The sequence below is a fragment of the Eucyclogobius newberryi genome, unplaced genomic scaffold, assembly GCF_026437365.1.
Source record: "Eucyclogobius newberryi isolate DKJ021-1_F unplaced genomic scaffold, fEucNew1.0.hap1 SCAF_121, whole genome shotgun sequence".
Taxonomy (NCBI): Eukaryota; Metazoa; Chordata; class Actinopteri; order Gobiiformes; family Gobiidae; genus Eucyclogobius; species Eucyclogobius newberryi.
Window position 1 is genome coordinate 159,827 of NW_027315748.1, and position 27,599 is coordinate 187,425.

Below are 27,599 nucleotides of genomic sequence, written 5' to 3' on the forward strand. Positions count from 1 at the left end.
TTAATACCTACCGAGTCTCGTTTTCTGAAAAACTTTATCCATTGACTGACAACTATAACTCTAAAAAAAAAAGATCAATAAAAAGTCTATAAACCGGAATGATTTTGTGTAGTTTAATAAACAAAAATATCAAAGCAAGTAATTACACATTAATTACACCAGCTATGTCTGGGATCAACGTGAAAAGTAAGTTTTGATTAATTCTAAAATAATCTGGATGAAACCTCAATTTAATGCCACTCTGCAAGTTTCAGCCACTCTCAGGTCTCATGTGTCCAAGAGAAGGCCCAGATGTGGATCAAGGCCTCCTCAGAGATCTTTGGGTCCTTAGAGCCGTCTGTGGCGCTGGTCTTTGCTCAGAGTTTAGCGTTCGAAGATTTGACATTCTGAGCACAGTGCTGAGACGTGGGAGACAATGGAAGCCCCTCCCACACATCATTAGCAGGTCATGAGGAAGTACATTAAATATGACATAAACACATTTCTAACACAGTTCTTAAGGCAAACTAAACTAAAGCATGATTTATTTACAAGTTTAGATCACACAGTAAACGTTAAGTCAGTTTAAATGTGAAATACAGTCATTAAGGACTTCATCCTGAGAAAGTTTCCATCCAGCAGAACAAGAGGATTTGTTACAGTGGACGATTCCACTTCTCCACAGGGGTCAGGTCCTTGGACCCATTTGGTGTCCTCTGTGTTCTTTATCAGAGGTGTTGACCCAAAGGGGGGGAGGGGGGTGTGGTGAAGACAGTGTTGTTGGTCCATGGGGGATGGGGAACATTCTTCCACCCATCCAACATTTTGCTTTGCTTTCTGCAACAGTGTCTTAATTATGAAAAGGTAATGTCTCTTAAAGGTCTCTATGGACACATATGTCCTACAGAGGCCATTTTGTTCAGAAAGAGCTCTTTGAATAGAAATTTAACGTTAAACATACCGGTCGCATACAATAGTGTCTTGAAGCCATGGGGCGGGAAAAGCCCTGTCCATTCTGACGCTAATCAGGTACTCAGTGATGAGGGAGCTAACATCAGCTAACAAAAGGGTTTTGATAGCCCTTTACAGTTAGGATACAAAGGAGAGTAATCTCAAGTGAAATTGTAAACACCCTTCATAGAGTAGAGTAAATATTTGCATTCTCAGACTACATCCACATATTGAGAATGACTCTTGAAGGAGTTGGGAAAAAAAAAACAGTGTCCAGATGATGAGTTCATTTATGGTAAAACATGAACATTAGCAAGCGTTTGATATGAAAACACATGCATCTGATAAAAGCCTTAGCCGCTAAGGCTTTTCAACAGTGTGGACTCTCATGTGTTTTATTAAGCTGCCTGGGTGGAAAAATGTCTTCTGACAAACATCACAGCTGTAAGGTTTCTCTCCAGTGTGGACTCTCATGTGTGATGTTAAGTTGCCTGACTGGAAAAATGCCTTCTGACAAACATCACAGCTGTAAGGTTTCTCTCCAGTGTGGATTCTCATGTGTGATGTTAAGTTGCTTGAGCTTGAAAATGCCTTCTCACAAACATCACAGCTGTAAGGTTTTTCTCCAGTGTGGATTCTCATGTGTGTTATTAAGCTGCTTGACTGGGAAAATGCCGTCTCACAAACATCACAGCTGTAAGGTTTCTCTCCAGTGTGGATTCTGGTGTGACTTTTGAGAGCGCTTGCTGTAGAAAAACTGTTTCCACACTGGTCACACTCATTTAGTGTTATTCCTGTGTGGGTTGTGTAGTGATTCGAGAGCTCAGGTGATGTTCTAAAAGCCTTTTCACACTGGTCACACTTAAAAGGTTTCTCTCCAGTGTGGACTCTCATGTGTTTTTTTAAGCAGCTTGAGCTTGAAAATGCCTTCTCACAAACATCACAGCTGTAAGGTTTTTCTCCAGTGTGGACTCTCATGTGTGATGTTAAGTGACTTGAGCTTGAAAATGCCTTCTCACAAAAATCACAGCTGTAAGGTTTATCTCCAGTGTGGACTCTCATGTGTTTTATTAAGCTGCTTGAGCTTGAAAATGTCTTCTGACAAACATCACAGCTGTAAGGTTTCTCTCCAGTGTGGACTCTCATGTGTTTTATTAAGCTGCTTGAGCTTGAAAATGTCTTCTGACAAACATCACAGCTGTAAGATTTCTCTCCAGTGTGGATTCTCATGTGTGATGTTAAGCTGCTTGAGCATGAAAATGCCGTCTCACAAACATCACAACTGTAAGGTTTCTCTCCAGTGTGGATTCTCATGTGTGATGTTAAGCTGCTTGAGCATGAAAATGTCTTCTGACAAACATCACAACTGTAAGGTTTCTCTCCAGTGTGGATTCTCATGTGTGATGTTAAGCTGCTTGACTGGGAAAATGCCGTCTCACAAACATCACAACTGTAAGGTTTTTCTCCAGTGTGGACTCTCATGTGTGATGTTAAGTGGCTTGAGCATGAAAATGCCTTCTCACAAACATCACAGCTGTAAGGTTTATCTCCAGTGTGGACTCTCATGTGTTTTATTAAGCTGCACAAGTATGAAAATGCCGTCTCACAAACATCACAGCTGTAAGGTTTTTCTCCAGTGTGGACTCTCATGTGTGATGTTAAGTTGCTTGAGCTTGAAAATGTCTTCTGACAAACATCACAGCTGTAAGGTTTCTCTCCAGTGTGGAATCTCATGTGTTTTTTTAAGTAGCTTGAGCTTGAAAATGTCTTCTGACAAACATCACAGCTGTAAGGTTTCTCTCCAGTGTGGATTCTCATGTGTTTTTTTAAGTAGCTTGAGCTTGAAAATGTCTTCTCACAAACATAACAGCTGTAAGGTTCCTCTCCAGTGTGGACTTTCATGTGTGATATTAAGCTGCTTGACCGGCAAAATGCCGTCTCACAAACATCACAGTTGTAAGATTTCTCTCCAGTGTGGATACTAGTGTGTATTTTGAGAGCTCTTGCTGTAGGAAAACTGTTTCCACACTGGTCACACTCGTATGGTTTTTCTCCTGTGTGAGTTCTGTAGTGTTTCTTGAGCGCAGAAGAACAGCTCCATGTCTTTCCACACTGGTCACAGGTGAACCCCATTCTTCTGATGGACTTTTAGATCTGCCATGAACACAGAAAAAGAAGATGTTAAGTAATAATAGGGTTAAATAAATAACTTATACTTTTGTCAATTCCTTATCACCATTGAGAGTGGTGTTGTCATGGAAAAAAATAAGTCATTTTCACAAGCTTCAGTGAGTTATGAAACGAACAGAACTTTACTGTTTCTATAAGAATGTGGACAGTATAACAGGCTCTGGCTTAGGGTGAGGACCGACAGCATCAAACAAGTCTAGCCAGAGCTCTGTCATTCAAACATGTTTACATTCAACATTTAATGAATGTAACACATTGATTTAATTTAACAATTAAATGTGTTTGTGTGAATGAGGGTAAAGTGGGAGAGTCATGTTTGATCCTTTGTATTTCACATTCTGAGTACTTTTTTTTCCAGAGTTTTTTTTGGACTGTAGGCTTTGACAGGACAGTGCAGTGGGAAATGGGAATGAGACTGGGGAACGACATGCAGCAAACAGGTGAAAGCCGGACTCAAACTCATGAGGCCGCAGCCCGCCCCACACGGCAGGCGTCTCTCAATGCTCGGGGTTTGAGAGACTCGACTAAAACCAAAGCACATCGTTTTCTTCTTCAAGAGACACACACCAAAAACACTGATGAAAAATGTTGGGGAGACAAAACATATTTTAGTTATGGAACAAATTGGTCAGCAGGAGTCGCAATGCTTCTACACAACATTCCTGGGAAGGTAATTGGCTCTAAAATGGCAGTTTGGGTCACTTGACTGGGCAACAGTTCACACCTGAGAGAACTTCATAAGAAGAAAAAAATGTGTGTTTCCGGTAACTCGACCTGGATTTCAAAATAATGAAAACCAGACCTTAAACATTTTATTGCATATTTACTGGCCGTATGTTTCGAGAATGTCAAATTGTGAGAGCAAACTCAAAAGCTGCGGGGAAAAAAACATTTGTGGGCATCGTAAGCTATGAAAATCACCACACATTTGATTAGTTTTGTTTTACCCACGGGCGCATCCATGTATGCGCCCGTGGGATTTAATCATATAACCATTACATGAGCAAACATATTTCACAAACGTGGTGTGAGTACAGCGCCAGATCAACTCGGGGAACTTGCAGCTGTTCAGAGCAGCGACCAAAAAGTGTGGTTTGTTGCCGTGAGCAAACCAGCAAGAACTCGTCACAGAGCGGTGTTGTGTTGCCTGTGATAGCACGTGTGAACACAATGATTGGGAACATTTGTGGAATTATATATATATATATATATATATAAAATAATAATAATAATAGAAATCCTGCGCACTGTCTTACTTGCAAATAAAAATAAAAATGTATTGGTAAAGAGACAACGTTTCGGCAACTGGGCCTTCAAAAAAATAGTGATTAATACTATTTTTGACGTATGTGTAATTCATCATGAGGTGTCACTATTTGTCTATCGTTTTGTGATTAAAGGTGCCATAACATGCTTTTTTTCACGTTTTGTAGTCTAGTGTAGTCTAGTGTATAATTGGTAATAATAAGGGTTGTGCAACAGCCTTAACATAATAGTTAAGAAATATCACCCAGACCTTGGACCCCCTCACCAACCCGGAAATGCAAACGGCTTGGTTTGATATTTGCCCCCAACCTTGCGAAGAGCGATCTGGCTCCCCCGCCCAACCCGTGACGTAGTCTCAGAGAGCGTGTGTGCCCCGCCCACCCGTGACGTAGCCCCACAGCTGTCTGCTCCGCGCTGCGCAGCTCCGCGCGAATGAGTGAGAATCTATCTATCTATCTATCTATCTATCTATCTATAGAGATAGAGATGGATAAAAAAGTCTTATGTCCATCGCGCTCTTATTTCCTGGTTTTTCGTATCGGATAGAACTTCTCTCCGTTTATTTTCCCGGTTGCTGCATCAAGTGCCACATAAACCTTCACCATTGTGATAAGAGTAAAGAGTGCGATATCATTAATGACGTTTTGGGCCTCTTTGAGCCGTGTTTCCTCGTAAATCGAAGCAGAAAAACTCCGGAATGAGCTTGAAGGGAGACAGCAGCGCGGAGCCGGGGGGAAGGGGGCGGGAGGCGGCAGGCGGGGGGTGAGGGGGGCTAATGACGCGTGCTTGCCCTTATGACGCGGTCTTGCCCCACCGCCCGTCAGTTTGGAGATTTGTGGAAAGGAGATAGTCTGTAATATAGCTAAACACTGCGGGAATCAATCAAAAAAACACTCTGGACAAATATGAAGCACAAATAGCAATGTAAGAAGGTTAAAAGCTCTGAAAAGTCGATTTTGCATGTTATGGGACCTTTAACATCTGTGATTGGCCACTCCTATTTTTTAGGCCACTCCTATTTAAACCTCTGTCCCATCCTCAGTTACCCATTTGCCTGACGAAGGCCCAGTTGCCGAAACGTTGCCTCTTTACCAATACATTTTTATTCGAAGGTAAGACAGTGTGCGGGATTTCTTTCCCTAGTACAGTAACATTTTTTTTTAAATGCACAAATGCAGGTTGTCGCAGTTTTTATTTTATTTTTTAACACTTTAACAGTGCACCTTTTTTGAGGTAGCTTGAATAAGAAACAATAGTGCAGAATTTGAATTAAATAAAAAAGCAGCTCAACTTAAAATCCCCAGAAGCATGTAAACAAATAAACAAAGTGTATTAAAATTGCAACAGTGTCATAAAGTAAGGCCATAATGTGCTTTTCAGAACTGCACTCTTAATACTCTTGGGCTTAAATAATAAAACGTATGTTTTTCTTGATGAAATCCATCTGTTGTCGAGTCGAGAGTAGGCCAGGGGCCAGTGTTTGAAGCGACCTACACTCATCCTCGCAGTAGCCACGGTGTCTATCACGCCGTGTTGGGAAAGCAAGTTCTGTACGCAGAGATGGCCAGAATGTGCGACGCAGCGCACACTCCGCACTCCCGTCTCACACATAGCTTTCTTCATATTAGCAGCGCTTGTCACGCAAAATTACACCGACCCGTTGCTTGTCGATGCCCCAGTTATTGAGCATTTTTTCCTTAATCTGTTAAGATGCTCTCTGCTGTGTGGTGTCCGCGAAATTCCCTGGACATGCGGATGATTGATCCATGATGCAAGTTAACTGCCGTAAAGTGTGGGCAGTAAAATGTCATGATCCATTCATGTGTTATACGGAGGAGAGAGACTAATAATAAGCTTGAAATGTATAACGCTGATCAAACTAGTAAGAGTAAAATGTATATCCGATCACTGATCGGGATGCAACATCCGATCAGAAAATAATAAACAATGCTTTAGGTTACATCTGTCATGGAAGAGCAAATCCATGGATGTACGCGTTGCACTAAACAAAGACTGCAGCACAACAGAGGAAGTGAGGGCTTATTACTGATGTCATCAATGCAGTTAAGTTGATGAATCATTTACAAGATTTATTCATTTACAGGAACACGAAAGACCCCCGAGGAGACTTCTCTGTCTTTGAAGAAGAAGGATCTGTCCAAGTGCATCGAGAGTGGACTGTCCATTCAGTGTGTCACATGCACTTCTACTGAGACGATACATAGCTTCAGATGACGTCACAACATCCGGGTCACTGCCCCCTCACAAAACCTTGATACCGAGTAAGCTAACTGTCATTCTGATCAATCTCAAAAAGTTGCTCAGTTTTGGGATGTTCAAATCACTGATGCTCCAAATGCTCTGCGTAACCACGTGACACGCGGTAGTTATGGTGTTGTTTCCCCCTCGCAAACTGAATGCCCCCGTTACTAGGTCAAGTGACCCGGATGACGACGTCAGCGTGAAGCTATGTATTGTTGCTGGGACAACGGTAAAAACGTGTATATCTTTCATAAAAAGCAATAAACATGTAAAATAATAGTAGAAACACACTCTCAGTAATTCACTTCACATCCAGCCGAACCGATAAAAAGAGTTCACTTCATTAGTGTTGTTGTTTTACGTTTGTAGCGTTAGACGACTAGCGTTAGCCGACTAGCGTTAGCCGACTAGCTAACGTCACAAACAAGTTAAAACTATGGCCTAAACGCCGGATATAAGTGAAGGAAACACATTCCTTTACAAATATAATGTCATTCTTCACTTACCTTCGGCTATGTTGAGTTGGAGTCGTTGTAGGTCGCGGGTTTAAGCAGCGAGTCCAGCAGCATGGCAGGCACTAGATCATACACGCCTAACTCACGGAAGTACTTCTTCTTCTTCTTCTTCTTCTTCTTCTTCTTCTAGTATTGTTTATCAGCAGTTGGCACGCAACTAAAGGTGCCACCACCATTACCGCCACCGGCCGGTATGGAGTGTGGGTTGGGAAGGCCCCAACAGTCCTTAAATCCTCCCCATTGATCCTGTTGACTTAAGGTACATAAGGAGTACCTTTACTATAACCTCTTGTGAGATGTTCAGCAATCATTCCTTGATACTAAATCTAATCCCATGTTCACATACTCTCTCTCACAATTTGTCTTTGCTGTTGATATTTCGGGCAATGAATAATGACATGCTCCACTGTCTCTTGGACTCTGCAGCGCTCGCACTCCCCTGTTCAATGTTTCCCTATTATTCTGAGGGTGTCATTCAGCCCTGTGTGTCCCAACCTCAGACACGTCAGAACGTCCTCCTCTCTGCGGCTCTTACTGCTCCACTCTCTTGTTCTCCCCTCTGCTCTCGTTTGTATAATATAGAAAAACCGGCCTTTGAGGCAAGATAAGATAAGATATGCCTTTAATGTCCACACATGGGGAAATGTGGGTGTTACAACACAGTAGATACAGGGGGAAAGGACAGATAACTTATAGGAAGTTAAAAAAAACACTCTTAATAGAAGAACTCTTATAAACAAAAACTCTTATTAACAAAACCTTGTAAACAGGTCCTCTCATATCTTAATAGGGAATGGAGGGCAGAAAAATACAAATAAAGATAAAATAATAATAATAATAATAATAATAATAGAAATAAAAGTAGCAGGCATAAGACAAATAATACTAATAATAATGGTAAAGTAAACACTCTTATTTACATCAGTTGTATGCACATGAATGAAATTAATTGCGTGTGAGTATGACAGTAATTGCACATGAATATGACAGTATTGCACATGGTTAAATCAGTATTGCACTTGTTCAGGGCTAGCAGTGTTTGTTATACAGTCTGACAGCAGCAGGAAGGAAAGACCTGTGAAACCTCTCCCTCACACAGCGAGGTTGGATCAGTCTCTCTGAAGCTGCTCTCCAGAGCGGACAGAGTGTCCTGCAGGGGGCGACACTCATGGTCCAGCATAGATGTGAATCTAGTCAGGACCCTTCTGTCCCCCACCTCCTGCACCGAGTCCAGAGCACAGCCCAGGACGGAGCGGGACTTCTTAAAGACTTTGTCCAGTCTCTTCCTCTCCCTCTCTGTGATGCTGCTGCTCCAGCAGGCCACACCTACAGGAGCTGATGCCACCACAGAGTCAGAGAAGGTTTTCAGGAGTGGCCCTGTCACTCCAAAAGACCTGAGTCTCATGAGGTAGAGCCGACTCTGGCTCTTCCTGTACAGTGCGTCTGTGTTATGAGTCCAGTTCAGTTTGTGGTTCAGATGAACACCCAGGTCCTTGTATGAGTCACTCTCTCAATGTCCCGTCCCTGGATGTTCACTGGTGAGGGGGCAGTGGGGTGGCCTCTGTGGAAGTCCACCACCATCTCCTTGGTCTTCCCCGCGTTGATGAGGAGGTGGTTCCGCTGACACCAGTCCACAAAGTCCTGTACCAGTCCAGTCCCCTGCATCATCGTCGTCTGTGATTAGTCCGATGATGGCAGAGTGGTCAGAGAACTTCTGCAGGACACAGCTGTCCGTGTCGTGTCTGAGGTCTGCAGTGTAGAGGGTGAAGAGAAAAGGCAAAATGACAGTGCCTCTGTGAGGTAGTCCAGGATCAAGCTTGTCCCTCAGGAGCAGCGGCTGGATGGCGTTGAAGGAGCTGGAGAGATCAAAGAACAGGATCCTCACAGAGCTGCCAGGTTTCTCCAGGTGAGAGAGAGAGCGGTGCAGCAGGGAGATGACGGCGTCCTCCACTCCGATGCCGGTATGCAAACTGCAGCGGGTCCATGGCTGGGCTCACGGTGGAGCGGAGGTGGTCCAGGACCAGCCGCTCCAGTGTCTTCATCAGGTGGGACGTGAGAGCCACCGGCCTGAAGCTGTTGAGGTGTTTGGCGCGCGGTGTCTTGGGCACAGGTACCAGACAGGAGGTCTTCAGACCTGTGGTACCACCCTGAGCTTCAGGCTCATGTTGAAGACATGCTCCATAACTCCACACAGTTCATCTGCGCAGGACTTAAGGAGCCTGGGGCTGATGCCGTCAGGTCCTGCTGCCCTCCTCACTTTAATCCTCTTCAGCTCTCTCCTCACCTGTGCTGTTGAGAGAGTCAGTGGTTGGCAGGGGGACTGTGTGCTGGGGGGATGGGTGAGTCCAGGCGAAGTGGGGAGCTGATGAGCTGGAGCAGAGGTGTGAAGAGGGACGGGTGCAGGGCATTGTCCAGCTGTGCAGGGGGAGGAGCAAGCAACCCATCTCCTCTGCCATCGTTTCCTAACTTCTTCCATAATTGTGGTTTTGATTTCTGTTTTACAATGCAAAATGGGGATGTCCACCTCTGCTTTTGTAGCTCCTCCTTTTGCATATTTATGTGCCAGCTCGTTCCCTTCCACCCCTATGTGAGCTGGGACCCACAAAAGGGTTACTTGTTTCCCTTGTCTGTTTATTCTTTCTAGCACTTGTCCTATTTCACAGATTACGTCTTGTCTGGTTTCCGAGCTCAAATGTTTAATACTTGTTATTGCTCTACTTGAATCTGATGCAACTAGATTTTTCTCTTGCCCATTTTCCTCCTCCAGTTTAGTGCCAAAAGCACAGCCAACAGTTCTGCTGTTTACACAGCTATGTAATCACTTACTCTTTTTTTTACAACAATGTCTATATCATGGATGACAAAAGCTACTCCAACCTTACCACTAGTTAACTTTGATGCATCAGTGTAAATTACTAGATTTTCTGAATACTCTCTATTTATGTACCCGTTCACATTAACACTACTACATTTCTTTCTTCTCAACAAACTCAGATCTACCCCAGGCTCTTTCAGAAACCATGGAGGGACATTAGAGTTTGGAACTGTCGGGCTCACGTTCAGCTGGTTAATTCCTATTTATTTGAGCTTCACTCTCTCCTATCCACCCAAAGCTGGTGAACTGTGCTTTTTCTTTTTCCTGACATGGTTTTAGTACATTTAGTCCTGGGTGGCTTACACTATGTCCTTGTAAATTAACCCAATATGTTAGAATCATCTGCTCTCTTCTGCTATCTAGAGGCATCTCCCCCTTTTCAACTTGGAGTGCATCTACTGGAGTTGACCTCATCGCCCCACAACACACTCTTAAAGCTTGGTTCTGAACTATATCTATTTTTTTTAGATTACTCCTTGAAGCTGAGCAATATACAATACACCCATAGTCAATCGATGATCTGATCAGAGCCATATATATTACCTTCAGGCATTTCCGGCTAGCTCCCCACTCCCGTCCCCACTCCCGTCCTCTCAAGCACCTCATAATGTTTACCACTTTTTTACACTTCTCTACTGTTTTACTTATATGCACTCCCCATGTCAATATAGTGTCAAACCACAACCCCAAATACTTAAACTCACACTCGTAAAAAACATTGTTTTTGTCTTATTTACAGAAAATCTAAATCCCCACTTAATTGTCCATGTTTCCACTTTATGTTTGGCTTGTTGCAATTTCCCCCCAGTATATTCAATATTTCTACCTCTCTTCCACATTACTCCATCATCTGCAAAAAGAGAGACCCCTATAGGGCCTTCCACATTATAAAATATTTCATTATTCATAATAGAAAACAGCACCGGGCCCACTACACTCCCCTGTGGCGTACCATTTTTGATGTCATACTTTGAGCTAAAATCTTTCCCCACACGCACTGAAATATTCCTACCAAAAAATTCCTAACCCATCCTAACATCTTGCCTCTTATTCCCATCTGATGCAACCTTATAATTAGCCCCTCCCTCCACATCATATCATCAGCTTTTTCAATGTCAAAAAATACTGCAACAACACACTCCTTATTCACTTGGGCTTTTCTAATTTCATGCTCCAAAATAACTGCTGGGTCTATTGTACTCCTGCCTTTCCTAAATCCAGACTGGTGGCTTTTAATCATTTCATTTTTTTCCAAAATATAGCATAGTCTTTCATTGATCATTTTTTCCATTAGTTTCCCTACATGCGATGTCAAGGCTCTAGGTCTATAGCTCACTGCCAAGCTGGGATCCTTACCTGGTTTACAATTTGGTACTATTACTGCCTCCTTCTACTGGTCTGGTAGGAATTCTCCATCCACACTTTATTATACAACTGTAAAATTAAGGCTTTACTTTTTCCACTGAGGTTCTTCAACATACAATAACTTCATCTTTTCATACTTATTTAAAGCGTCATTGAGTTCCTTCATTGTAAATTCAACATTAATTGCACTATCATAGTCACTGATATCATCTAATCTATTGGTGTTATTTCCCACAATCTTTCTTCTTGCTCTCTTTTCCTCTACACTCAGATTTTCCCGACTATTAACTTTTACATATTGCCTAGCTAACAACTCAGCTTTATTTGCATTATCTAGAACTACTTCTTCTCCATTTTTCATCACTGGGTAACTAAAACTTGTATTAATACCAGCCATTCTTTTAATTGTTCCCCAAACCTGACCTACCGATGATTGTCTACCAAGCGTGTCACAGTAACCTCTCCAATACTCTTTCTCCTTTTACCGTTCTTTTTACCATTGCCATTTTCTTTTTATAATCAATATAATTTTGAAAACAATAATTTCTTTTCAATACTTTAAATGCTTTATTCCTCGCTCGAATGGCATTTGTGCATTCTTCAGACCACCAAGGGACAATCTTTCGGTTTTGCTTACCTTTGCTCTTCCTTATTGTCTGCTTTGCTGCTCTCACAATCGCAAGACACAAAGAAGTTTACATCCACATTTACTTTCTCCATTTCCATCCATCCATCCATCTTCTACCGCTTTATCCGGGGCCGGGTCGCGGGGGCAGCAGTCTGAGCAGGGACTCCCAGACTTCCTTCTCCCCAGACACTTCCTCTAACTCCTCCGGGGGGATCCCGAGGCGTTCCCAGGCCAGCCGAGAGACATAGTCTCTCCAGCGTGTCCTGGGTCTTCCCCGGGGCCTCTTCCCGGTGGGACATGCCTGAAACACCTCCCGAGGGAGGCGCCCAGGAGGCATCCGGAACAGATGCCCGAGCCACCTCAGCTGGCTCCTCTCGACGTGGAGGAGCAGCGGCTCTACTCCGAGCTCCCCCCGTGTGGCCGAGCTCCTCACCTTATCTCTAAGGGAGCGTCCAGCCACACGGCGGAGGAAACTCATTTCGACCGCTTGTATCCGCGATCTTGTTCTTTCGGTCACTACCCAAAGCTCATGACCATAGGTGAGGGTAGGAACGTAGACCGACCGGTAAATCGAGAGCTTTGCCTTTCGGCTCAGCTCCCTCTTCACCACAACGGTCCGATGCAGCGACTGCATCACTGCAGCCGCTGCACCGATCCGCCTGTCGATCTCACGCTCCATCCTTCCCTCACTCGTGAACAAGACCCCGAGATACTTGAACTCCTCCACTTGGGGCAAGGACACCCCACCCACCTGAAGAGGGCAAGCCACCTTTTTCCGGTCGAGAACCATGGCCTCGGATTTAGAGGTGCTGATTCTCATCCCAGCCGCTTCACACTCGGCTGCAAACCGTCCCAGTGCATGTTGCAGGTCCGGGTTTGATGGAGCCATCAGGACAACATCGTCTGCAAACAGCAGAGATGAGATCCTGTGGTCCCCAAACCGGACACCCTCCGACCCCTGACTGCGCCTAGAAATTCTGTCCATAAAAATTATGAACAGAACCGGTGACAAAGGGCAGCCCTGGAGGAGTCCAACATGCACTGGGAACAGGTCTGACTTACTGCCGGCAATGCGAACACAGCTCCTGCTCCGGTCATACAGGGACCGGACAGCCCTGAGCAAAGGGCCCCGGACCCCGTACTCCCGGAGCACCCCCCAAAGGACACCCCGAGGGACACGGTCGAAAGCCTTCTCCAGATCCACAAAGCACATGTGGACTGGTTGGGCAAACTCCCATGAACCCTCGAGCACCCGATGGAGGGTATAGAGCTGGTCCAGTGTTCCACGACCGGGACGAAAACCACTCTGCTCCTCCTGAATCCGAGGTTCGACTATCGGTCGGATTCTCCTCTCCAGTACCTTGGAATAGACCTTACCCGGGAGGCTGAGGAGTGTGATCCCTCTGTAGTTGGAACACACCCTCCGGTCCCCCTTCTTGAACAGAGGGACCACCACCCCGGTCTGCCAGTCCAGAGGCACGGTCCCCGAACGCCACGCGATGTTGCAGAGACGTGTCAACCAAGACAGTCCTACAACATCCAGATACTTTAGGTACTCAGGGCGGATTTCATCCACCCCCGGAGCCCTGCCACCGAGGAGTTTGCGAACAACCTCAGTGACTTCAGCTTGGCTGATGGATGAGCCAGCCTCCGAGTCCCCGGTCTCTACTTCCTCTTCGGAAGACGTGACTGAGGGATTAAGGAGATCCTCAAAGTATTCCTTCCACCGTCCGACGACATCCCCAGTCGAGGTCAGCAGGTCTCCACCCGCACCGTAAACGGTGTTGGTGAGACACTGCTTCCCCCTCCTGAGGCGCCGGACGGTTTGCCAGAATTTCTTTGGTGCCGACCGATAGTCCTCCTCCATGGCCTCCCCGAACTCCTCCCAGGCCCGGGTTTTTGCCTCTGCGACAGCACGGGCCGCGGCTCGCTTGGCCTGCCGGTACCCGTCGATGACCTCCGGAGACCTACAAGCTAGAGTGGCCTGATAGGCCTCCTTCTTCAGTCTGACGGCATCCCTTACTTCCGGTGTCCACCACCGGGTTCGGGGGTTGCCGCCACGACAGGCACCGGAGACCTTGCGACCACAGCCCCGAGTAGCCGCATCAACAATGGAGGCGGAGAACATGGTCCACTCGGACTCAATGTCCCCAGCCTCCCCCGGGACATGGGAGAAGCTCTCCCGGAGGTGCGAGTTGAATACCCTACTGACAGAGGGCTCCACTAGACGTTCCCAACAGACCCTCACAATGCGCTTGGGTCTGCCAAGTCTGTCCGGCTTCCTCCTCCGCCAGCGGATCCAACTCACCACCAGGTGGTGATCGGTTGACAACTCTGCCCCTCTCTTCACCCGAGTGTCCAAGACACGCGGCCGGAGGTCTGATGACACGACAACAAAGTCGATCATTGACCTCCGGCCTAGGGTGTCCTGGTGCCATGTGCACTGATGGACACCCTTGTGCTTGAACATGGTGTTCGTTATGGACAATCCGTGGCTAGCACAGAAGTCCAATAACTGAACACCGCTCGGGTTCAGATCGGGGAAGCCGTTCTTCCCGATCACCCCTCTCCAGGTGTCACTGTCATTGCCCACGTGGGCGTTGAAGTCCCCCAGTAGAACAACGGAGTCCCCGGTCGGTGCACTGTCCAGTACCCCTCCCAAGGACTCCAAGAAGGCCGGGTACTCTGCACTGCTGTTCGGCCCGTAGGCCGCCACAACAGTGAGAGACCTGTCCCCCACCCGAAGGCGGAGGGACGCGACCCTCTCGTTCACCGGGGTAAACTCCAACACGTGGCGGCTGAGCTGAGGGGCTATCAGCAAGCCCACACCAGCCCGCCGCCTCTCCCCGCGGGCAACACCAGAGAAGTGGAGCGTCCAGCCCCTCTCGAGGAGATGGGTTCCAGAGCCCAAACTGTGCTTTCTCCATTTCATTTTCACAAATGACCCTGAATTTATTCCAGTCTATTCCTTTAAAACACCACCTACTTATTCCTTCCGTGCACTCTCATAATTAAAACTTATCTGTTTTTATTGGGTAGTGATCACTCCTTATCAACGACCCAGGTGCTCATCCCAGCAATATGATGGGCTGATTTTGTTCCATTCCTTGCATTAAATCTAGTTCCACTCCCGTCATTCAAACATACAAGACCCTTCATATCCATTAAATCCTCTATCACCAACCCATTCTCATCATTATGCCCACAACGTACTATGAGCATTAAAATGACCACAACATGTAGATTTGCCCTCAAGATGAACCATAAAATCCTGCAGACCCTCCAGTGTTAAACGCTTAAGATGAGATAAGATATTCCTTTTTTGTCCACACATGGGGAAATTTTTTTGTTGCAACGCAGGTAGATTCAGAGGAAAAGGATAGATAACTTATAGGAAGTTTAAAAAGCACTCTTAATAGAAGAACTCTCCCCCACACTTCTATCACAATGAATTCTAATTCTTTCCCTTTACTTAAAACTCTATACTGATCCCATTCCTGATAAATATTGCACATCCTCCACCATTTCCTCCTTGCCTATCCCTTCGAACACACTCGTACCCTCTAATAACAAAATCTAATGTTGGCTTTAGCCAGGTTTCTTGAACACAAATGACATCCGGTTTCACCTTACTATCTTGTACATATCCTTTAAATTCCTGTCCATTTGCAATGAGACTCCTGGCATTCCACTGCAGTATAATCAGGTATTCTCACTTGTTTCTCCTCCTGCCTTACTGTTCCCCTCTAACCTTTTGTTCATTAGCTCCCAAGAGATACCTTTAGCACCCAGGAGTTTCTCCGCCCCCTCTACTATCATCTTAGCTTTGTCTGGACAAGACAAAAATACTACCAAGTCATCAACAGCAAGTACTATACTTGTTCCTCCTCTTTTTGGAACAACACTGGTGTCAGCAGTGTTTCCTCGTTTCTGTATTTGGACCTTCGTTGCAGCTTCTGCATACGAGATGTTATTTAACATTTTTACCTTTTCAATTTGTACAGCTTTCTTTCTTACCTCACATCCACCAAACGTCGCAGTGTGCTGTCCCCCACAATTACAGCACTTAATCTGAGCATTTTCCTCACATTCTTCAATCTTATGTTCACCTCCACATTTTAAACATTTCTGCTTCCCTCTTTACACCGCTGCTATGTGGCCATAAAGCTGACACTTGTAGCACCGGAGTGGAGGAGGGACATATTCTCTTACCAGGAAACTCAAACAGCCGACCTTCACTCTCTCAGGAAGCACATCTTTAAATTCCAATAAAACCGACATGCTCTGAATTCTTTGGCCATCACTCCATCTCATCAATCTCTTAACAGAATCCACCCCTGCACCCAAACTGTTTTTAAACTTATCCAGATCTTCATCCAGGGGGATTCCTGTGACTACTCCACGTGCTCCTTTCCTTTCTCCAACAACCTTAAACTCACTTACAGCCATCTTTCCAATGCTACTAATCTGCATTGCTGAGTTTTTCTGCGCCTCCGAATCACACAAAATCAGTAGATTACCATCTCTCGACACTGGCAAATGCTACATCCCCCAATATCTTCTTTATCTCCCTTGACAGCGCCAAGATTCCAATTTTTCCTAACTCACTCTCAGTTTTAAATTGAAGGATTACTTTAGGATTATTCTGCTCTCTCACGACTCTTTTCCGACCCTCCGATCTCCCTTCATCTGGACTGGGCAGAAGAATGAAGCGATACATGAGCATAAGTAACAAACATAGTAGCATAATCAATATACTTCATTCCCCCTGTTGATATCTGAAGGAGATCACAATCAGAACCCATATATAATCAAATAATTCACATAGAATCACTGGTGAGAAAACCGTGCATCAATATAAACATGTCTACTACAGAACTGCAAAACTTTCCCATTGTTCGGCTCACCAGACAACTCTGAAAAATAAAGCACAGCGCAGCACACTAGACAAAGGGAAAGGTTAGAGTAGATAACATTCCTCTTCCTCCGGGAGGACAGCATCTTCCTTTGGCACCAACATATCAACATATACTGACCTCCTCCTGCCTGAGCCACAAAGCCGCCGATCGTTCGTTCCACCAGGCGGGTAAGACACCGTGAAGGTCTTGATACAGGGTATGCAGCCATAGCCACACAAGACCAGGATGGCCAGGAAAACGGCGAGGGAGAGTATCACAGACGACATTAACCCTTTCCATTGTCATGGAATCAGACATACACCGATGCTATTCCGTAACACATCGAGAACACAATTCAACTTAGAAAATGAAACGACACAGAAATATGAGACATTTGTATGGCAAGCTTGGGAGAAAACGCCTGGACTGATCACGCAGGCTGTGGTACGCAGCCTGCGTGATCCTCCTGCGTCTCACCCCGTTTTTTCCCATGCTGGTTGGTTTTGTTAGATATTCTGGAATAGGCGGGTCACATTTCTCATTGGTCAGCTTCACATCAAGGCACTTGTTTTACAGCTGGTATTTTTCCTAGAGATCAAGCCTTGGGTAAACATTACCCAAACTCCTCTGGGCTGTCACCCCCCCTAGGGTAAACATCCTTTGGCCCATCTTTACGACCCCTTCACAAATGCAGTTTGTCACACACCCGTTATTCTCTTAGACTAATGATGCAGATAAAATATCACTATTATGCAGATAAAATACATCACAGAAATATAATCATATATTCACATTTTATCACATCCATTTACCAAAATAATTCAACCATGAATCCCAAATGGATGTGTCTACCCCCGAATGCTTTTTCATCTTTCTATTTAGTGTGCGTAATCCGTCAACAACCTGGGTCAAACGGCCCCCTTCGCGTGTGTTATTCGGTATAAAAGTACAACATTGCTCCTCCCCTATCATGGCGCAAATCCCGCCTTTCTCTGCCAAGAGCATGTCCAAGGCTATACGATTCTGGAAGGCCATCAGAGAGGTAGCGGCTAGCTGCTCGTGTACAGCAGTGAATCCTTCCTGGGAAAAATTACCCAGTCTCTGAACATTATAATGGATGTAATTAATTCTATCCATCCATCCATACAAAAAAAAAAAAAAAAAAAAAAAAAATGGAAAATGGATGGTAATTAATTCTATCAACGTTTTTATTTATAGTACACCACGGGCAAAAGAATGATTCAAATCCTGCGGCCACTTGATTACTTATTTTATACTCGTCTGGCACACCCCGTGGGACTCCTATGGCATCGACATAGGTTGGGTCAGCTTCACTCAGCCAGGGAGTGGATTTCCCTACCGATCTCATGGGACGCAGTGGGTTCTCTGCCATCCGGACAGGAGAATCAGCCCACTGCAAAATGTCGTTAGCTGTCATGGGAAACACGTCTGCCTGCACAATGAGAGATACTAGGGCACAAGGACCTTCATTCTTGCCGTCTAATGCATGGTGAAGCACTTTGCCTCCGCACCACCAATAGAGATCTGCACGCGTCAGTAGAACGATATCTCTATGTAAGCTATACATTAGCGCGCAGGTCCCTTCCGGGTCGTGGCCAAATTTATTTCCACCCCGGATATATTAATACTTCCCCTGCCCAGTAAACTCCTAACCGTGGTACAGAGGCTGAGCAGGCATTGTACTCGTTGCAACACGATTTTATTTGGTTACATGAAACGGAATGCAGGACATACGGATCAGCGGTGGCAGACACGCGCCCGCCGAAAAAACATCGAAAAACAGACCCAAAAACAACAAGACACTTCCGGCTACCCACAATGCCACCCTCTCTCTTCAAGGGGCCAGCCAGGTAGGTAACAATGTATTTCCGGGAGACTACGCACCACACAGAGCACTGCTGCCTCTCACTGGTGATAGTCCGTTATGACGCTCTGTACACCTGCTGATGCAAAGAGGGGACAAGCAAAGTCTTCACTGACACAGATTTAAACCCCAGATCAAAGAAGTGGGACAAAAGTGATCTCCTCTGAACTGCAAACCTGTTACACTCCATTAAAACATGGGGGACAGTTTCTTCTTTTCCACAGGTTTCACATTGGCCATTATGATGTTTTCCAGTCAAGAAGAGGTCCGATGCTAAGCCCCAGTCACAGTCTCGTTATCAGGACAGGTAGTTTATGAATATTCACCTTCAAAAAACAAGGAATTCTTTCAATAGATTCTATAGTCTTTTATAGTAGGTTTAATTTCTAGGTATCAAGCACACCTTGTACTTTTTTCAATTCAACCCTAATTAGATAATAATAATAAAATGTAATAGCTTCTAAATCAGGTAAACTAGAAAGTCAAATCTAAGTTTTTTTTTTTAGTACTTTTTGTCTCCAGGTATCATACACACTCTTTACTTTTTCAAATTAACCCTTTATAGGTTTTTAATGAATATTCATCTTTAAAAATCTAGGAAGGCGGCAACCCCCGAACCCGGTGGTGGACGCCGGAAGTACGGGATGGCGTAAGGGATAAGGTTTCTTCTGCTTATGGGACTCCTAAGGCCGATGACAGGTATCGGCAGGCCAAGCACACCGCTTGTGTCACAGAGGCAAAAACCCGGGGCGCTCCCAGGGAAATTCACTGTCACTGTTGTTTGGTCACAGTCTCAATAATCGTGATCAATCATTAAATCGTGATATTTAATCAAAACGGTAAAATTTGACATCCCTGCTCTAAAACAAATAATTGTTTGAATAATCGTGATTACAGTTATGGTTTTAATAACTGTGATTGTCATTTTTTTTCATTAATTGAGCCTTAACGTTACTTTTCACTTGCAGATTTAATAGTGAGACTAACAAAAATCACACCTCCAGCAAAATGGAGAAAGAAATGTGACTATTTTTTGTGTTAAAAGTCAGTCTGCTTTTAATAAGACAAACTCAACTCAAACTGAAATCGTCAGTGTTGAAAGAAAAGCGTTCAATCATCTGTCACGTGGCCCGGCTCGGAAAGTGTTATAATAATGGGCTCTGGCAACATCCAGACAGTTTTCTTCCTTATACGCTGCAAAACGGAAGCGCTGGGCTGAACGTCTGCTCAGGCGCGTTACATGAGAGACACGCAACTTTGTAACACACAATCAAGACGCCAAACCGTTCTATTCAAACAGGCCTGCGAGACTCATCGACACCACATTCAACAGTCCCTAGTTCAAAGGGCACGTTACAGGTTTTTATTTGGTGTGTCTGTATCTGTTGTACATATGAACCATAGTTTTACACCGATCGAGCGGCTATATGCAAGGAAAAGTACAAACAAATCTATAGTAAATGACAGGAAGTGACATCACATTAGGGTCCAGCCAGAGTAGATGTATAATTTACACAAAACAACTGTTTTTCACCCTATAAATGTTAATTCAACAAAATAAAGGAGCGCTCATATATTTCTATTTGTCGAATCAAAAAGTGGTTGCTGGGTAATTCACTAGTGTGACGTCATAAATTACAAACAGGAAGTAAAACTATAAACCTAAACCTCTACGGCCAAAACCGTGCAGTAGACACGATTAAAGCGGGCAAAACTATTTAGTATCTTTATGAGAAGACTAAGGCAAAAATAGTGACAAAAATCTTTATCTAATTCCTGATAACGATAATCAGACAATATTATTTCAATACAACAGAAATGTGTTTAAATGTGTTAGTTGAGGTTTGAACTTTTTACCATCAACAATAAACTTAATATTCAAATTCAGCCCATCTTAAAAACAACATTGATTTTATATATTTTGCTAACAGAACATGTATTTAACCCAAAGTGGAACGACAACACCACAAGATCACAGGAGTTCACACTATTGCAAATATTTTTTTTTATTTTTATAGAAAACGACCAGTGTATTTACATGAAAAACGACAGAATGAACCCATAATTCACTCCCAAATCTCACAGTATCTCACTTGTTTATTCTTTTCTGTTGTTGTGAATATTAATCCTTCAAAAGAACCCAAAATGAATTTGACAAAGACACCATTGATCGATTGTTCGACTAAAGGTCTACAGCACAACTCAACAGGACACATTTTGACTTTTTTTTTAATACGCTCTGATTTTGAATACAGCCCAAAATGGGTTTGAATATTGAGCAAATGGTTCATGGTTTTGAACCGTCATCATATTTGCAGTGGTTTTCAAAGCAAAGAGTTCAGTTGGATTTAACCAATTATTCAAAATATTACCTCATGACCATAGGTGAGGGAATGTAGATTGACCGGTAAATTGAGAGCTTTGCCTTTCGACTCAGCTCCTTCTTCACCACAACAGACCGCTGCACCGATCCAACTGTCAATCTAACGTTCCCTCTTCCCTCACTCGTGAACAAGACCCCGAGATACTTGAACTCCTCCACTTGGGGCAAGGACTCCCCACCCACCTGGAAAGGGCAAGACACCTTTTTCCGGTTGAGAACCATGGCCTCGGATTTGGAGCTGATTCTCATCCCAGCCGCTTCACACTCGGCTCAAACCGTCCCAGTGTATGTTGCAGGTCCGGGTTTGATGGAGCCATCAGGACAACATCGTCTGCAAACAGCAGAGATGAAATCCTGTGGTCCCCAAACCCTCCGACCCCTGACTGCGCCTAGAAATTGTCCATAAAAACAAAAAACAGAACCTGTGACAAAGGGATGCCCTGGCATCCAACACGCACTGGGAACAGGTCTGACTTACTCCAATGTACACAGCTCCTGCTCCAGTCATACAGGGACCGGACAGCCCTGAGCAAAGGGCCCCGGACCCCGTAGCCCCAGAGCACCCCCCAAAGGACACCCCGAAGGACACGGTTGAAAGCCTTCTCCAGATCCACAAAGCACATGTGGACTGGTTGGGCAAACTCCCATAAACCCTCGAGCACCCGATGGAGAGTCTAGAGCTGGTCCAGTGTTCCACGACCGGGACAAAAACCACTCTGCTCCTCCTGAATCTGAGGTTCGACTATCAGTCGTATTCTCCTCTTCAGTACCCTGGAACAGACCTTACTGAGGAGTGTGATCCCTTTGTAGTTGGAACACACCCTCCGGTCCCCTTTCTTGAACGGAGGGATGACCACTCCGGTCTGCCAGTCCAGAGACACTTAGATGTGTCAGCCAAGACAGTCCTACAACATCCAGAAAAATTTTAGGTACTCAGGGCAGATCTCATCCACCCCAGGAGCCCTGCCACCAAGGAGTCTGCCAACAACCTCAATGACTTCAGCTTGGGCGATGGACGAGTCAGCCTCAGAGTCTTCAGTCTGCTTCCTCTTCGGAATATGTGATAGTGGGATTACGGAGGTTCTCAATGTATTCCTTCCACCGTCCTGACAACATCCCCAGTTGAGGTCAGCAGGTCTCCACCCGCACCGTAAACGGTGTTGGTGAAGCACTGCTTCCCACTTCTGAGGCGACGGACGGTTTTCCAGAATTTCTTTGGGGGCAACCAGTAGTCCTCCTCCATGATCTCCCCAAACTCCTCTCAGCGACAGCACAAGCTGCGGCTCCTCTGGTCAGCCGATACCTGTCAAAGGCCTCAGGAGTCCTACAAGCCAAAGAGGCCTGATAGGCCTACTTCTTCAGCCTGACAACATCCCTTCCGGTGTCCACCACCGGGTTCGGGCGTTGCCGTACCTGCAGGCACCTGAGACCTTGCGACCACAGCTCTGAGCAGCCGCATCGACGATGGAGGTCACGAAAATGGTCCACTCTGACTCAATGTCCCCAGCCTCCCCCAAGAAATGGGAGAAGCTGTTCCGAAGGTGTGAGTTGAAGACCCTACTGACAGAGGGCTCCGCCAGACGTTCTCAACAGACCCTCACAATGCGCTTGTGTCTGCACAGCTTCCTCCTCCGCCAGCGGATCCAACTCACCACCAGGTGGTGATCAGTTGACAGCTCTGCTCCTCTCTTCACCCGAGTGTCCAAGATATGTGGCCGGAGGTCAGATGACACGACAACGAAGCCGATAATTGATCTCCAGCCTAGGGTGTCCTCATACTTCCCAAATTATTTACCATCCCAGGGGGGAGATAACACATTAAAAAATGGGAGATTGCCCCCCTATGCGGGAGATTTCAAATTTTAACAGAATTAACCGAAAATAACACTAATGAGGCGAGCCACATGACTCATCGGATGCATATTCGTCCCACTTTACGCTTCATAGTATATTTCTATATTAAACAAACCATGTAGTGTAGAACCGGTATTTATTTTCATCAGTCGATTTATCCTTATTGGCGCCGCTATCTTTGTTAACGCTCATGTCGTTCACTATCATGGTGTAGATTTCGGATTAAATTTGACCTGCGTTGAATTCTGGGATGGAAACGCTCAGCATCGTAATCTCAACAAACATGGCGGCGCCCGTGTCCCCCGTATGCTCCCCCCGCTCGCCTTTGCTACCAAAGTAAAGGCTAGTAGAAAAGGTCAATTTTTATTTTTTTAAATAAATATCTCCAAGAGAGTTGGGAAGTATGTGTCCTGGTGCCACGTGCACTGATGGACACCCTTGTGCTTGAACATGGTGTTTGTTATGGACAATATTCTCTGGGGCTAGGATTTTAGGTAGTTATTGTTCAGATTTAAATTTAAAAAGGGCAAAATCTGAAGCTTGTTCAGCAAAACATTAATACCTACCGAGTCTCATTTTCTGAAAAGGGAGCACTTTATCCATTGACTGACAACTATAACTCTAAAAAAAAAAAGATCAATAAAAAGTCTATAAACCGGAATGAATTTGTGTAGTTTAATAAACAAAAATATCAAAGCAAGTAATTACACATTAATTACACCAGCTATGTCTGGGATCAACGTGAAAAGTAAGTTTTGATTAATTCTAAAATAATCTGGATGAAACCTCAATTTAATGCCACTCTGCAAGTTTCAGCCACTCTCAGGTCTCATGTGTCCAAGAGAAGGCCCAGATGTGGATCAAGGCCTCCTCAGAGATCTTTGGGTCCTTAGAGCCGTCTGTGGCGCTGGTCTTTGCTCAGAGTTTAGCGTTCGAAGATTTGACATTCTGAGCACAGTGCTGAGACGTGGGAGACAATGGAAGCCCCTCCCACACATCATTAGCAGGTCATGAGGAAGTACATTAAATATGACATAAACACATTTCTAACACAGTTCTTAAGGCAAACTAAACTAAAGCATGATTTATTTACAAGCTTAGATCACACAGTAAACGTTAAGTCAGTTTAAATGTGAAATATAGTCATTAAGGACTTCATCCTGAGAAAGTTTCCATCCAGCAGAACAAGAGGATTTGTTACAGTGGACGATTCCACTTCTCCACAGGGGTCAGGTCCTTGGACCCATTGTGTGTCCTCTGTGTTCTTTATCAGAGGTGTTGACCCAAAGGGGGGGAGGGGGGTGTGGTGAAGACAGTGTTGTTGGTCCATGGGGGATGGGGAACATTCTTCCACCCATCCAACATTTTGCTTTGCTTTCTGCAACAGTGTCTGAATTATGAAAAGGTAATGTCTCTTAAAGGTCTCTATGGACACATATGTCCTACAGAGGCCATTTTGTTCAGAAAGAGCTCTTTGAATAGAAATTTAACGTTAAACATACCGGTCGCATACAATAGTGTCTTGAAGCCATGGGGCGGGAAAAGCCCTGTCCATTCTGACGCTAATCAGGTACTCAGTGATGAGGGAGCTAACATCAGCTAACAAAAGGGTTTTGATAGCCCTTTACAGTTAGGATACAAAGGAGAGTAATCTCAAGTGAAATTGTAAACACCCTTCATAGAGTAGAGTAAATATTTGCATTCTCAGACTACATCGACATATTGAGAATGACTCTTGAAGGAGTTGGGGGAAAAAAACAGTGTCCTGATGATGAGCTCATTTATGGTAAAACATGAACATTAGCAAGCGTTTGATATGAAAACACATGCATCTGATAAAAGCCTTAGCCGCTAAGGCTTTACAACAGTGTGGACTCTCATGTGTTTTATTAAGCTGCCTGAGTGGAAAAATGCCTTCTGACAAACATCACAGCTGTAAGGTTTCTCTCCAGTGTGGACTCTCATGTGTGTTGTTAAGCTGCTTGAGCTTGAAAATGTCTTCTGACAAACATCACAGCTGTAAGGTTTCTCTCCAGTGTGGATTCTGGTGTGACTTTTGAGAGCGCTTGCTGTAGAAAAACTGTTTCCACACTGGTCACACTCATTTAGTGTTATTCCTGTGTGGGTTGTGTAGTGATTCGAGAGCTCAGGTGATGTTCTAAAGGCCTTTTCACACTGGTCACACTTAAAAGGTTTCTCTCCAGTGTGGACTCTCATGTGTTTTTTTAAGCAGCTTGAGCTTGAAAATGCCTTCTCACAAACATCACAGCTGTAAGGTTTTTCTCCAGTGTGGACTCTCATGTGTGATGTTAAGTGGCTTGAGCTTGAAAATGCCTTCTCACAAACATCACAGCTGTAAGGTTTATCTCCAGTGTGGACTCTCATGTGTTTTATTAAGCTGCTTGAGCATGAAAATGTCTTCTGACAAACATCACAGCTGTAAGGTTTCTCTCCAGTGTGGACTCTCATGTGTGATGTTAAGTGGCTTAACTGGGAAAATGCCGTCTCACAAACATCACAGCTGTAAGGTTTTTCTCCAGTGTGGACTCTCATGTGTGTTGTTAAGCTGCTTGACTGGGAAAATGCCGTCTCACAAACATCACAGCTGTAAGGTTTCTCTCCAGTGTGGATTCTGGTGTGACTTTTGAGAGCGCTTGCTGTAGAAAAACTGTTTCCACACTGGTCACACTCATTTAGTGTTATTCCTGTGTGGGTTGTGTAGTGATTCGAGAGCTCAGGTGATGTTCTAAAAGCCTTTTCACACTGGTCACACTTAAAAGGTTTCTCTCCAGTGTGGACTCTCATGTGTTTTTTTAAGCAGCTTGAGCTTGAAAATGCCTTCTCACAAACATCACAGCTGTAAGGTTTTTCTCCAGTGTGGACTCTCATGTGTGATGTTAAGTGGCTTGAGCTTGAAAATGCCTTCTCACAAACATCACAGCTGTAAGGTTTATCTCCAGTGTGGACTCTCATGTGTCTTATTAAGTTGCTCAAGATTGAAAATGTCTTCTGACAAACATCACAGCTGTAAGGTTTTTCTCCAGTGTGGACTCTCATGTGTTTTATTAAGTTGCTCAAGATTGAAAATGTCTTCTGACAAACATCACAGCTGTAAGGTTTCTCTCCAGTGTGGACTCTCATGTGTGTTGTTAAGCTGCTTGAGCTTGAAAATGTCTTCTGACAAACATCACAGCTGTAAGGTTTCTCTCCAGTGTGGATTCTCATGTGTTTTTTTAAGTAGCTTGAGCTTGAAAATGTCTTCTCACAAACATCACAGCTGTAAGGTTTCTCTCCAGTGTGGATACTAGTGTGTATTTTGAGAGCTCTTGCTGTAGGAAAACTGTTTCCACACTGGTCACACTCGTATGGTTTTTCTCCTGTGTGAGTTCTGTAGTGTTTCTTGAGCGCAGAAGAACAGCTCCATGTCTTTCCACACTGGTCACAGGTGAACCCCATTCTTCTGATGGACTTTTAGATCTGCCATGAACACAGAAAAAGAAGATGTTAAGTAATAATAGGGTTAAATAAATAACTTATACTTTTGTCAATTCCTTATCACCATTGAGAGTGGTGTTGTCATGGAAAAAATAAGTCATTTTCACAAGCTTCAGTGAGTTATGAAACGAACAGAACTTTACTGTTTCTATAAGAATGTGGACAGTATAACAGGCTCTGGCTTTGGGTGAGGACCGACAGCATCAAACAAGTCTAGCCAGAGCTCTGTCATTCAAACATGTTTACATTCAACATTGATTTAATTTAACAATTAAATGTGTTTGTGTGAATGAGGGTAAAGTGGGAGAGTCATGTTTGATCCTTTGTATTTCACATTCTGAGTACTTTTTTTTCCAGAGTTTTTTTGGGCCTGTAGGCTTTGACAGGACAGTGCAGTGGGAAATGGGAATGAGACTGGGGAACGACATGCAGCAAACAGGTGAAAGCCGGACTCAAACTCATGAGGCCGCAGCCCGCCCCACACGGCAGGCGTCTCTCAATGCTCGGGGTTTGAGAGACTCGACTAAAACCAAAGCACATCGTTTTCTTCTTCAAGAGACACACACCAAAAACACTGATGAAAAATGTTGGGGAGACAAAATATATTTTAGTTATGGAACAAATTGGTCAGCAGGAGTCGCAATGCTTCTACACAACATTCCTGGGAAGGTAATTGGCTCTAAAATGGCAGTTTGGGTCACTTGACTGGGCAACAGTTCACACCTGAGAGAACTTCATAAGAAGAAAAAAATGTGTGTTTCCGGTAACTCGACCTGGATTTCAAAATAATGAAAACCAGACCTTAAACATTTTATTGCATATTTACTGGCCGTATGTTTCGAGAATGTCAAATTGTGAGAGAAAACTCAAAAGCTGCGGGGAAAAAAACATTTGTGGGCATCGTAAGCTATGAAAATCACCACACATTTGATTAGTTTTGTTTTACCCACGGGCGCATCCATGTATGCGCCCGTGGGATTTAATCATATAACCGTTACATGAGCAAACATATTTCACAAACGTGGTGTGAGTACAGCGCCAGATCAACTCGGG

The 27,599-nt window shown here is 44.5% G+C and overlaps 1 protein-coding gene across 1 annotated transcript in view; it reads right to left on the minus strand.

The window, feature by feature from the left end:
- Positions 1 to 1,254: 1,254 nt before the first annotated feature.
- Positions 1,255 to 27,599, minus strand: part of LOC140357024 (uncharacterized) — a 48,895-nt gene continuing 22,550 nt past the window's right edge. The window contains exons 9-10 of the mRNA XM_072441999.1: positions 24,966 to 26,522; positions 1,255 to 2,781 (exon numbers count right to left, since the gene is read on the minus strand). Of these exons, the coding sequence (XP_072298100.1) occupies positions 1,291 to 2,781; positions 24,966 to 26,522 (3,048 nt within the window). The 3' untranslated portion in view covers positions 1,255 to 1,290. The remainder of the gene's footprint in view (positions 2,782 to 24,965; positions 26,523 to 27,599) is intronic.